A 14,537-nucleotide genomic window follows, 5' to 3' on the forward strand; every position below is an offset into this window, starting at 1 on the left:
ACAAACCCATACCCAATATCATACTGAATGGGCAAAAGCTAGAAGCATTCCCTTTGAAAACTGGCACAAGACAAGGATGCCCTCTCTCACCACTCCTATTCAACATAGTGTTGGAAGTTCTGGCCAGGGCAATCAGGCAAGAGAAAGAAACAGAAGGTATTCAAATAGGAAGAGAGGAAGTCAAATTGTCTCTGTTTGCCAATGACATGATTGTATATTTAGAAAACCCCATTGTCTCAGCCCAAAATCTCCTTAAGCTGATAAGCAACTTCAGCAAAATCTCAGGATACAAAATCAATGTGCAAAAATCACAAGCATTTCTATACACTAATAATACACAAACAGAGAGCCAAATCATGAGTGAACTCCCATTCAAAATACCTAGGAATCCAACTTACAAGGGATGTGAAGGACCTCTTCAAGGAGAACTACAAACCACTGCTAAGGAAATAAGAGAGGATACAATCAAATGCAAAAGCATTCCATCCTCATGGATAGGAAGAATCAATATCATGACAATGGCCATACTGCCCAAAGCAATTTATAGATTCAATGCTATGTTCATCAAGCTACCACTGAATTTCTTCACAGAATTAGTAAAAAACTGGCTGGGCGCGGTGGCTCACGCTTGTAATCCGAGCACTTCGGGAGGCCAAGGAGGGAGGATCACGAGGTTGGGAGATTGAGACCATGGTGAAACCCCGTCTCTACTAAAAATACAAAAAATTAGCCGGGCGTGGTGGCGGGCACCTGTAGTCCCAGCTACTCGGAGAGGCTGAGGCAGGAGAATGGCGTGAACCCGGGAGGCGGAGCTTGCAATGAGCCGAGATCCTGTCACTGCACTCCAGCCTGACCGACAGAGCAAGACTCCGTCTCAAAAAAAAAAAAAAAAAAAAAAAACACTACCTTAAATTTCTTATGGAACTAAAAAAAGAGCCTATATAGCCAAAACAATCCTAAGCAAAAAGAACATAGCTGGAGGCATCATGCTACCTAACTTCAAATTATACTACAAGGTTATAGTAACCAAAACAGCATGGTATTGGTACAAAAACAGATATATAGACCAATGGAACAGAACAGAGGCCTCAGAAATAACCCCAGACATCTACAACTCTGATTTTTGACAAACCTGACAAAAACAAGCAATGGGGAAAGGATTTCCTATTTGATAAATGTTGTTGGGAAAACTGGCTAGCCATATGCAGAAAACTGAAACAGGACTCCTCCGTTACACCTTATACAAAAATTAACTCAAGATGGATTAAAGACTTAAACATGAGACCTAAAAACCATAAGAACCCTAGAAGAAAACCTAGGAAATACCATTCAGGCCATAGGCATGGGCAAAGACTTCATGTCTAAAACATCAACAGCAATGGCAAGAAAATCCCAAATTGACAAATGGGATCTAATTAAACTAAAGAGCTTCCGCACAGCAAAAGAAACTATCATCAGAGTGAACAGGCAACCTACAAAATGGGAGAAAATTTTGGCAATCCGTCCATCTGATAAAGGGCTAATATCCAGAATCTACAATGAACTCCAACAAATTTACAAGAAAAATACAACCCCATCAAAAAGTGGGTGAAGGATGTGAACAGACACCTCTCAAAAGAAGACATTTATGTGGCCAAGAAACATACAAAAAAAAGCTTATCATCACTGGTCATTAGAGAAATGCAAATAAAAACCACAGTGAGATACAATCTCACTCCAGTTAGAATGGCGATCATTAAAAAGTCAGGAAACAACAGATGCTGCAGAGGATGTGGAGAAATAGAAATGCTTTTACACTGTTGGTGGGAGTGTAAATTAGTTCAACCATTGTGGAAGACAGTGTGGTGATTCCTCAGGGATCTAGAACCAGAAATACCATTTGACCTAGCAATCCCATTACTGGGCATATACCCAAAGGATTATAAATCATTCTGTGATAAAGACACATGCACATGTATGTTTATTGCGGCACTATTAACAATAGCAAAGACTTGGAACCAACCCAAATGTCCATCAATGGTAGACTAGATTAAGAAAATGTGGCACATATACACCATGAAATACTATGCAGCCATAAAAAATGATGAGTTCACGTCCTTTGCAGGGACATGAATGAAGCTGGAAACCATCATTCTCAGCAAACTATCACAAGATCAGAAAACCAAACACCACATGTTCTCACTCATAAGTGGGAGTTGAACAATGAGAACACATGGACACAGGGAAGGGAATATCACACACCAGGGCCTGTCGGGCAGTGGGGGGCTAGGGGAGGGATAACATTAGGAGAAATACCTAATGTAGGTGACAGGTTGATGGGTGCAGCAAACCACCATGGCACATGTTACCTATGTAACAAACCTGCACGTTCTGCACATGTATCCCAGAACTTAAAGTGTTAAAAAAAAAGACCATTTATGAAAACATTACCTCATCAAAGAACTATATAAGTCACTGGAGACCAATCCTGGAGTGACAGAAATATGTGACCTCTCAGACGGAGAATTCAAAATAGCTGTTGTGAGGAAACTCAACAAAATTCAAGATGACGTGGCAAAGGAATTCAGACTCCTATCAGATAAATTCAAAAAAGAAGATGAAATGATTTTGTAAAAATTCATGCAGAAATTCTGGAGCTGAAAAATTCAATTGATATACAAAAGAATGCATCGTACCAGCAGAATTGATCCTGCAGAAGAAAGAATTAGTAAACTTGAAAACACTCTATTTGAAAATACACAGTCAGAGGAGACAAAAGAAAAAAATTAAAAACAGTGAAGCATACCTACAGGATCTAGAAAATAGCCTCAAAAGCATAAATCTAAGAGTTACTGGCCTTAAAGAGGAAGGGGAGAGAGAGAGAGAGTGAGATAGGGGTAGAACGTTTATTCAAAGGGATAACAATAGAGTATCAGTATTCAAATACAAGGTTATGGAACACTATTCAGATTTAACCCAAAGAAGACTACCTCAAGACATTTAATAATCGAACTCTCATTCAATGGGAAAAGTAAAGTCCTTTCAATAAAAGTGTTGGGACAATTGGATATGCAAAAAATGAATTTGAATACCTTTCTTGTGTCATATACATAAAACCCCAAAATAGATTAAAGACCTAAGTATAAGAGCTAAAACTATGAAACTCTTAGAAAGAAACACATGTAAATTTTTGTGACCTTTGATTAGGCAATGATTTCTTAAATATGATAAAATATGGTAAAAGCAACAAAAGAAAACATGAATAAATTGGATCTTATCAAAATTTAAAACTTTTTTGCATCATAGGATACTATCAAGAGTATGAAAAGAAAACCTACAAAATAGGAGAACATGTTTGGAAATCATGTATTTGTTAAGGGATTAGTATACAGAATATATATATATATAAACTCTTACACCTCAACTATAAAGAGACGAATAACCCAATCTAAAAAAAATAGGCAACTAATTTGAATAGCTATTATTTCTCCAAAGTAGATACACAAATGACCAACAAGTTCATCAAAAGATGCTCATCATCTTTACTCAGGAGGCAAATACAGATTAATATTACAATGATATTAGACATGGATTTGTCATATATAGACTTTATTAAGTTAGATTCCCTCTATGCCTAATTTGTTGAGAGTTTTTATCATGAAGAGATGTTGCATTTTGTCAAATGCCTTTTCTGTGTCTTTTGAGGTGATCATATGGTTTTCGTCCTTTATTTTGTTGATATGATGTACCACATTTATTGATTTGCATATATTGAATCATCCTTCCACCCCTGGGATAAATTCCACTTGATCATGGTGTATTATCTTTTTGATGTTTTTTGGATTCTCTTTGCTGATATTTTGTTGAGGATTTCTGCATCTATAATCATCAAGGATATTGGCCTGTAGTTTTCTCTTTTTGTGTTGTGTTCTAGTCTGATTTTGGTATCAGGGTAATGCTGTTCTTGTTGAGCATGTCAGGAAGTCCAAAACACTTCTTCTTTAGTGTTTTGGAATAGTTTGAGAATTGTTGTTAGTTTTTATTGTAAGTTTGGTAGAATTCAGCGGTAAAGCCATCCAGTTCTGGGCTTTTCTTTGTTAAGAGACTTAAAACAAACACAACATGCACACAAAATGAAATACCACTTTCCACCCCTTATAATTTATAAAGTGGAAAATAACTCGTGTTGATAAGAATGTGGAAACCTTGAAACCTTCATGCATTGCCAGTGGTAATGTAAAATAATCTTGCCATTGTGGAAAACAGTTTGTCAGTTCCTCAAACAGTTCAACATAGAGTTACTGTATGAAATAATTCAACTCCCAGCCATGCACCCAAGAGCGATGAAAACATAAGTACACACAAAAACTTGTACAAGAACAGTCAGATCAGTATTATATATAATTGGCAAAAAATGGAAACAATCCAAATATTCATCAACTGCTGGATAGATAAAATGTGGCATATCCATATAATTAAATACCATTCAGCCACAAAAATAATAAAGTACTGATAGACACTAAAACATGGAAGAACCTTGAAAATATTAAGCTAAGTGAAAGACATAAGACACAAAACCCTACATGTTATGATTCAATTTAAAGGAAATTTCCAGAATTGTCAGATCCACTGAAGAAGAAACTTGATGAGTGTTTGCCAGCATGTGGGAGGAGAGGAAAATCGGTAGTTATGAAGTTTCTGGAATTAGTAGTGCTGATGGTGACACAACATTGTGAATATACTATAAACCATTCAATGATACCTCTCAAAATGGTTAAAACATTACTGTTATGTTATGTGAATTTTATCTCAATTAGAAAAGAAAAAAATCTTATCAATAACAAAGAGAAATTTCCACACAAGGCGGGATCGCTTCCACAGTGCTACTCAATGCAGTTTAGCGATTGCATTTGTATTGGAGTAAAAGCATGTCACATTGCTTTTAACATTGGAGTCCAACACATAAACCTCTTTTACCATAACTATATGGAGTTCACTGTATGTATATTTATTAAAATAGAATTAAGATGAATTTCACAACACAATGGATCATTTTTTTTTATGTGGAAAATCAGAACACATGCCTTAATGGTTACATGACCCACCTGCTGCTCACCTAAAAGTAAATTTCCTCTAACTCAGACAAATATGTTATTTTCAAGGAAAAGAAGCCCAGAGAACTGAGATCCAGAAGAAATAACATGTATTGAAAGAACACAGAAGTATTTCAATGAACTCAAACCCAAGATTGTAGAAAACTCTCATGTGACCCTGGGACTGATGTTTGAAAATACACATATTTTGCTCCTACTCTTTCCTTCCCCAGATCCCACCCTTGAGAGCACCTGACGATAATGGATAGTTTCTAGTAGGGTGTCTGGAATGGGCAAGTACCCCCAAAGTTATAATTTGTACTGCAAGACTTGAACCCACTCTTTTTCTGCCCTCTATTATTATTTTTGCATTTTAACCATTTATTATTTTGAAAAGAAAAGAGAATTTTTAGAATATGGAAAAAGGAAGTGAATTAATAAAATAGCACACCATACATAAAGATTGCTAATCCATCTCCAGTCTAAAGATTTAGTAATAGGCAAGAATATACATATCCAGGAATTTCCTTGGTGTTACATAAACAAAGGTGGCACATATGTATATTTTTCACAAAATATTCACTGTTTGAAGAAGGAATTCCTCCCTTCAATTGAGTTCAGGCCTGATCAACAAGTAGTGATTGGCCAACAGCTAAATGCAAAGTGCATGCTAAGTTTTGGGATACAAAGATGAATGAGAAAACATTTATGCCCTTAGGAGAAAAACAAATATCTTTATCTCAGAGAATAGAGAAGGAGATTGATTCTCTTTGGGGGAGATGTCATCTTAAAGAGTATAACAAGTTCCCCCATAATTCTACTTTTCAGTACTGTTTAAAATACAACTGGATTTTTTTAAATATGCAAAATTTATATAATTTTACAAATGTTTTTGTTAAGAATTAAAACTATCATTAGTAAAGGACACAGCTGGAATATTGAAAACATTTTGGTTCTTTACTGTGGAAACAGAATAGAGTAACAGCAAAAAGCGTATCTCTGGAATTGGACCCTGACAACTCTGCTTAAACACTCCACCACTTTCTAGCTATATGACCTTGGGTAAGTTACTTAACTTCTTTGTGTGTCAGTTTCTTCATTTGTAAAATTGGAATAATAGATGCTTTTTTTGAGACAGTGTCTCATTCTGTTGCCCAGGCTGGAGTGCAGTGGCGTGACCACAGCTCACTGCAGCCTCAACCTCCTGAGTTCAAGTGATTCTCCAACTTGAGCCTCCCAGATAGCTAGGACCACAGACACATGCCACCATGCCTGGGTAATTTTTTTTTTTAAGTTTTTCATAGAAATAGTGTCTCACTAAATTGCCCAACCTGGAAAATTGGAATAATAATTCATAAAATCTTCCTCCTAGATTTGTGAAGATCAATTGAGTTAATGTATGTAATGTACTTGGCACAGAGCTTGGCCCATGTAATCTCTCAATGAGTGCTAACATTACTTGTCTCACAAAAAGTTACTTACTTCCGTCTGGCACCAACTGCCTCTCCCACTTCCCACAATCTGGTTACCATTCATTCTTCAGTTCTCGGCTTAAACAATGTCTTTTCCATATGGTTTTATTCATGCCACTTTGGGAAAATAGATGTCTCTTCTGCTTGCATTTTCAGAACTTTTTAGGTGTATACCTTAGAGCATTTGCTTTACTGACCAAAATTATTTGCCAGCTACTCTGTGCTTTTCATGACACGCTGAATAAGACAGGAAGAGTGTTTATCTATGCTCAACATAAGATAGGCATATAATGGGAGCTTCGTATATATTTGTTGAATAAAAAACATAAGGGGAAAATATCAGATCTAATAATGCAGGACAGGAGGCAAGATGGAATGGAGAGACCCTTGTCTCCGAAGAGACATAATTAAAACAGGGCATGGGAGGTAATAGAAAGATTAGAGGAAAAAGAGACAGAGAGACACAAATGTTTGTGATAATTTGTGACAAGTAGCTTTGATTGTTCATGGCCTAATCAGGTTATTTCATTCTCTGTAGCCCACCGAGAGTGCGTACAGTGACACATGTTATATAAGTCCCCTTTTCCCTTTTTATAAATTTCTAGACCCCCTGTGATTTGAGATTTTTCTAGAATAATTTAGCTGAAGACCATATTGTTTTTTAAAATGTAGAATTTGGAGCCTAGAGGTGTCAGATAACTTCCTGCAAAGCTAATGCATTTATTTTGGGAATATATAAGCTCAGTATCATCATTACCAACAGTGCTCAGACTTGATTTTATTTTCATTCCAACAGCAAAGGAAAGAAAGCAACTTCTTTCATGCTTCCATGCCACTCTGCATCTCTCTACCTTCACAGAGTTTCTCAATAATGGCAACATTTCCAGTTAACCAATGGACTGAGAGATCATTGAGGCTAGACTAGTCTTATTAATCCTTATACCCCAGCTCCTAGCCGAACTCCTGGACACACAATAGATACTCAGATACATTTACTGAAATGCATATAGAAAGTTACGCCTGCAAAAAAGACGATCTCTCACCAGGAATAAGAAAATAAAACCTGGGACACCCCATATATGAGATCTCTAAACAACCTACCTATAACCACCAAGAAAAAAACATACCTGAGTTTGAGATTTATTTTTGTCTCATTTTTAATATATTCCAGTTAGTGAGAGAGCTAAAATAAATGACAAGAAAAATTTAGCCTAGGTATTTAAACAGAATTATTCTGAATGTTGTGAGCTACATTTCTCTTTTACCTTTTATTTATACATAGTATTTGTATATATTTATAGGATACATGTGGTATTTTGTTACATGCATAGAATGTGTAATGGTCAAGCCAGAGTATTTAGAGTATCCATTACCTTAAGTATTTATTATTTTTCTGTGTTAGGAGCATGTTAAGTCCTCTCTTTTAGCTATTTTGAAATATACATTGATGTTAACTATCATTAACACAGAGTACTTGATCTGTATAGCAAATAATATTTACAGTAGGATATGGCATGTTTATTTATTTATTTATTTATTTATTTTTATTATACTTTAAGTTCTAGGGTACATGTGCACAACATGCAGGTTTGTTACATACATATACATGTGCCATGTTGGTGTGCTGCACCCATTAACTCGTCATTTACATTAGGTATATCTCCTAATGCTATCCCTCCCTCCTCCCCCCCACCCCACGACAAGTCCCAGTGTGTGATGTTCCCCTTCTTGTGTCCAGGTGTTCTCATTGTTCAATTCCCACCTATGAGTGAGAACATACGGGTGTTTGGTTTTTTGTCCTTGCAATAGTTTGCTGAGAATGATGGTTTCCAGCTTCATCCATGTCTCTGCAAAGGACATGAACTCATCCTTTTTTATGGCTGCATGGTATTCCATGGTGTATATGTGCCACATTTTCTTAATCCAGTCTATCATTGTTGGACATTTGGGTTGGTTCCAAGTCTTTGCTATTGTGAATTGTGCCGCAATAAACATACGTGTGCATGTGTCTTTATAGCAGCATGATTTATAATCCTTTGGGTATATGCCCAGTAATGGCATGGCTGGGTCAAATGGTATCTCTAGTTCTAGATCCTTGAGGAATCACCACACTAGTTTACAATGTGAACTAGTTTACAGTGCCACCAACAGTGTAAAAGTATTTCTATTTCTCCACATCCTCTTCAGCACCTGTTGTTTCCCGACTTTTTAATGATCGCCATTCTAACTGGTGTGAGATGGTATCTCATTGTGGTTTTGATTTGCATTTCTCTGATGGCCAAGGATATCACATATTTTTAAAATGTCATTTAACAAACATTTTCCAATTACTTTCTCTATCATGCACTGGTCTGAAAATTTCAATTCATTTAATTCTTTTAACAACCTTAAGGGGATATCACGGGACAAATTTAGAGCTTTCTTTTGTGTTTGTGAAATGGATTGATGCCTTTTCCCTACATCCAGCAGAAATATTTGAATTGAAGAGAAGAGTGATACCTAAGAACTAGAAATTCCTTTCTTATGTTTCAAAAGATATCAAAAGATCTAAGGAAGATATTCACATCAAAAATGAGTATTATAATATTTATTATCTATGGTGCACTTGCAAAAAAGAAAACAAGTAATAATTTGAAGATTTAAGTGAATATTTTATGACATTGGAGTACCACATATTTAGAAGAAAGCACCAGAGAAATCATAGATAGAAGGAAATGGAATATTTGTAGGATCAAGATAAATTCAGCTTGTCATAAAATAAAGCACGTATCAGGATAAAATCTTGAAAATATTTTCATTTCTCCTTATTTATAACTTCAATTTACTGTGATGATTAATTGTAGGTAGAAGATTTACGAAGAGAAGACTGAAGTATAGACAAGTTGAAGTGCCACAAAATGAAAGCTAATGACACTGACTACTTAGGAAATAGTAGACTGGGTCCATATTTATAGATTGTCAATGACAAGGAATTTGCAGATGTTAATGAATATAGATCCGAACTTAAGTTGCAACAACCTTTCCCACTTTGAGATGAATAGTGCATGGAAGAGTAAAATGCAGATATTAATAAATCAGAGGAAAACATTGTGCCAGAGTATAAAGTTGACAGATTTATGCCAATGAACTTGAACAAAGCCACAGAAGGCCTGCTTGTCAAATTTACTGGTGACAACAGGTCTGGAGAAATGGCTAATGTTTTGGATAATAGCATTAGAATTTAAGGTCTGTTTAAACTTCAAATTAACAGAATGAAATTAATATATGCACATATCAATTGGGTCTTTTGCTTATATATCATCTTTTAACAGAGCCTTTTTGACCAATCATTTCTAACGTGACCTTTGGGATTTTCTACTCATCATTACCTCATCCTGTTTGGTTTGTATTATAGCATCTATCTCTTCCTAACGTTTTCCCTATGTATTTGTTAGTTTGTTTTTTTTAATCTAACTTTACTAGAAAGTAAAATGCATGGAAGCAGCAACCTGTTTAACTTTGTATCACTAAGAGTGGAAAAATAACCCTCAGGAAATATTTGGTAAAACAACAAAATGCCCATTGATGCCCTTCTCTTAAAAAGAAATTTAATTAGTGCAGATTGGGGAAATACAACAATATTTCTCGTAAAACGTGATATCTATACAATAACAGAAGTACTAGGTCCCAAAAAGTATTCTATAAATAGAAGAAAGAACAGATGGTTTTGCTGCTGATTAATCCATTGATTTTTCGTAAATCATCTAATTTCCCCAGGAACAGCTTCCTCATCTATTAAAGAGGGTTAGTAACAGCTAAGCCCTCAGGGGTTTAAAAATGCATATCAAATAATTTTATAAACCATAAAGCACAAAACAAATATGAAAAATTATGATTGGAGGAGGGGGTGGGGTAGTTAACTAAATCTCAGTGTAAACCACCAATGTCTTGTGTGTGTTGAAAAAATAATTACATATAAAAATTGGTTGCATCCAAAGAATAATGTACTTTTTGCACTGGCAAGACTCAAACCATATTATTGTTACTTCTTCCTAGTTACACATTTTGCAAGATATTGACAATTGTCTAAAGGAAGACCAAACAGATGTAGGTGGGAGCTACTGTCATTTGACCAACACTGAAAAGAAAAATACTAAAAAAAGAAACATGAGGGCATAAAAAGGAGCGCTGGGGCTGTGATGTTTATTTTGAATCTGTGAAGCATTGTCATGTGGAAGATTTATTCTGTGTAGCACCAAGATGCAAACTAGGAATTAGAGGTAAATGTCTCAAAAAGGCAAATCGTGGCTTAAGACCTTGGTTTAATGTAAGAAACAGTTTTCTCACCTTTAGAGCACTCCCATAAGGGTGGAAGTAGTGAATTGTGGTGGTCACATTCAAGCTAGATGGGGACATGTCAGCAATGTTATCAGGTGGCTTCTACTCTTAAGCTGAAGTTCAGACAAGATTTCCAGGCTCTTCCCAAGTGCAAGATTGTAATTACTCAAATGCAATGTTTTTACCATGTTTATTAAGAATAAAAGGATCATGAATTCACATTCTGACAAATGCTAGAATACTTATTATTAGAGAAAAAACCGATGCATGAGAGAATGGCAGGTGACATCAGCCCTGAATCAATGGGAAGAAAGACCCAATGGGATGTGCTATTTACCAGAGAGAGCATTTCTGCTTAGATTACTACATCCTACAATGAATGTTTAATATCGTTTAGTAAATTGGTGGTCTGTCTTGCTTGACAACATTAACTATGATCATATTTATGACCCTTGGCGTCCTTCAAGAATTTGTTGCTGTATTTCATATGACACTTAACTATCTCAAATACGAAATCCAGCTAAATAGACCCTTCAATTTAAAAACAGTCTCATTCTCAAATTTTAAGGAGAAAGCGAAGACGGAGATGTCTTAAAGACTCGGCAAGTACTAAGCTGGCAAATGTCAAATGTTAAAATAAGTTTATATTAAATGTTAAAGTATTTGCCTGGAATGACTTTTCCATTGTCCTGCTTGAGAAACACAGAGGCGCCTTCTTATTACTTTTATATTTGCTTTACAAAGACAAATATATCAACATGCTCTGTATTAACTGTATGTTGACGTTTTTGTCATATCCACAGACTGATGCATGTCTGTGCATGGTTTATAATAAGTGCACGTAAAAATAGAGAAAATAAGTAGAAAAAGAGAGAGATTTAACTCCCCCCCCCAAAAAAAAACAGATTAAATTAGTTTTCATTTTTTTTTTTTTTTCTTCAGCTTCAGCTCTCCCTCAGGGCGGGAGGAGGCTGTGGGCTGCGGACTGAGTGCTGGAATGAGGAGTAATTGAGCTTCGGCTGAGCCGGAGGTAGCTTTCTCCTCCTGGTGTCATTGCTGCAGCCTCCAGTGCCGGGTCCCTAGTTCCTCAGCTGCCTCTCTTCCCGGTGCAACATCGCCTGTAAAGACAGCAAAGCCACCGCAGAAGTTGCCCGGCAGAAGACTCCGGAGGCATTGGCTCAGTAACTTTTCACGTCATTTTCTGCTCGGGAGCCCCTTCTCGCCTCTCCGCGCAGCCTTTCCCACCGCAAAACACCAGTGCTCATGGGGCAGGCGGAGAGGAGCTTGCAGCATTGAGCGGAACCGGACTTGAGCCCGTGATGTCCGGCACCAAATTGGAGGACTCCCCCCCTTGTCACAACTGGTCATCTGCTTCGGAGCTGAATGAAACTCAAGAGCCCTTTTTAAACCCCACCGACTATGACGACGAGGAATTCCTGCGGTACCTGTGGAGGGAATACCTGCACCCGAAAGAATATGAGTGGGTCCTGATCGCCGGGTACATCATCGTGTTCGTCGTGGCTCTCATCGGGAACGTCCTGGGTGAGTCTCCTCCCCGGCAGCCCTCTCAGGGGCTATCACCCCGCCTCCGCCCCGGGCTGAGAAGGCTCTAAAGAGACCCCTCCCTCCCCCTGGGAAGCAAACAAAGAGGTCGCTGCTCTCGGATGGGGTTTTCTAATAAAATAATAATAAAAAAAAAAAGTTTTCTGATTTTCCGAACCAGTACCGAGCCCTGGAAAGGTTATTCCCTGTTTTGCAGGAATAACGGGAAAACCGCGTTTCTTTTTCGAGCACCTAGCTTACAAGCGCAGGGAGAGGGGCCGCAGGGATCTCCAGGTGAATTTTGTTGAGTGTGTGTGTGTGGGTGGGGGGGGGAGTCAGTCATCCCTTTGTGTAACGTGGCTGGGTGTTTCAGGGGGATTGGGACAAGGCAGAGCTTGCAGAATGCAAAGCTACATCCCTAAGGAGCAAGCTCTCTGTGGCTGTGGAAGTCACAAAGCATTTGTGAGCTGGGTGGCATTGCCCTTTGGCGAGGAGGTTTAGTCTCCAGTCAAGAGGTGGTAATGAACCAGCAGGGAGTGGAGACAGAGGCAAAGCAGGGAGGTGCACTCACTCATAGAAGCTGAATTAAACGGGATCCATGCCTGGAGCAAGAAGAAGGAGGGGCATCGGAGAAAAGTACCACAGAGATCTCAATCATCAATCCATCCATTCATTCATACATCCATTCAGCCAAATATTTTTTTTTTCAGTCTACTTGTTGCCAGGCTCAGGAATTATTCATGTCAACTGTTTGTTGTTGTTGTTGTTGTTTTGTTTTGTTTTGTTTTCCCCAGAGATGAGACTAAGCTTAATGCTAGGCTATTTGTCCCTGTCTAGGTCTGTATGGAAACACGGGTTTCCTCGACCCCCATCCCCCTCCCCCTAAACAATTTCTGAGGGTTGGGGAGGGGGTGAGATGGCAACACGGTGAGTGCGATGATGGAATGTATTAGGGCAGTTGGGGAATATACCTCCAGAAAAGGGGCTTTGGAAGGGAGGGATAACTTGAAATAAATTGTGAATGGAAGGAGAGTGTACCTTGATGAATGAAGAGTAGAAGGCTGGGAGACTTTTCACATGCAGAGGGCAGTGTGGAGGAAGTCTCTGCTGAAAATGACAGGAGATGGAGGAGGCTAGGAGTTGCTTGATTTTTATTTATAAAAGAGGAAGAAGGTGAGTGAGGTGAGATAGGCTGGAAGGCTTTGCAGTCAAAAGCAAAGAACTTGTAGCTGCAATGGGGACTGACAAGGAAATTATCAGCCTTTCAGACTAACCTGATTTTTACCTTCTCTCCCAAGTGTGTTGGTCTGGGTAGAAATCATCCCGAGTAGTCTCTCACCAACTCAGCAGGCAGAATAGATGATAGTATGTGAATGACAGGAGTTCTCCAGAGAGTTGGTAGAATGTTATTTGAGGGGACAAGAAACCTCTGAGAACTTTGGTACATTTTAAAATATTATTTTTAGACTGTTTTCCTTTGGTTGATTTAAAAGTAAAAATAAAGGAAAACTTTTTGGGATACTAACAAAATGAAACAAAAGTGAAAATACACAGGATTAGGACTCTTGTTATAAGCATAATTCTGTTGATAATAATCCCAATCTTGCTTTCCTTCTTCTTGTTACCCATCCTTAGGATTACATCTCTTAAGACACATGGCTACCAGCATAGCAACATTTTACTGCATTATGCCAACACTTATTGATAAGTGAATAATCAAAATTGAACATATATTGAGTACCTACTGTGTGCCAGAGCCCTTCATGTACATTCTCTCCCTTAAACACCAAAATAACCCACATTAGCCAGAAGAAGAAACAAGACTTAGAGAAATAAAATGACGTATTAAGGGACATAATTGAAATTCAGTTCCATTTTTTCTGACCTCAGATCCAGAATTCTCCATTGTTATTCTACTCTAGAGCTAGAAAGCATATAGGGAATAGATTCTCTGCTCCTGATTGTCTGCAAGCTTATTGGATGTGTTCCTGTTCTCCCCTGCATCAATGCCCACTGCCAATAAAGTACAATGAGAGATTAATGGCACTGTCATTCTCCTCACCAAAAACCTGCCCAGAGAAGCAGTAACTTTTTTATGAATAGCTATGAATAGTAACTATTTGCCTTCCTTATT

General features: G+C 37.7%; 1 protein-coding gene across 2 annotated transcripts in view; it reads left to right on the forward strand.

The window, feature by feature from the left end:
- The window catches only part of HCRTR2 (hypocretin receptor 2), a 254,837-nt gene that overhangs the window by 131,344 nt on the left and 108,956 nt on the right, over positions 1-14,537 (forward strand). For both annotated transcript variants that reach the window (XM_054492660.2, XM_063665690.1), the window contains exon 2: positions 11,804-12,403. In XM_054492660.2, coding sequence (XP_054348635.1) covers positions 12,181-12,403 — 223 coding nt within the window. In that variant the 5' untranslated portion in view covers positions 11,804-12,180. The remainder of the gene's footprint in view (positions 1-11,803; positions 12,404-14,537) is intronic.

The sequence above is a fragment of the Pongo pygmaeus genome, chromosome 5 (assembly GCF_028885625.2).
Source record: "Pongo pygmaeus isolate AG05252 chromosome 5, NHGRI_mPonPyg2-v2.0_pri, whole genome shotgun sequence".
Lineage (NCBI taxonomy): Eukaryota > Metazoa > Chordata > Mammalia > Primates > Hominidae > Pongo > Pongo pygmaeus.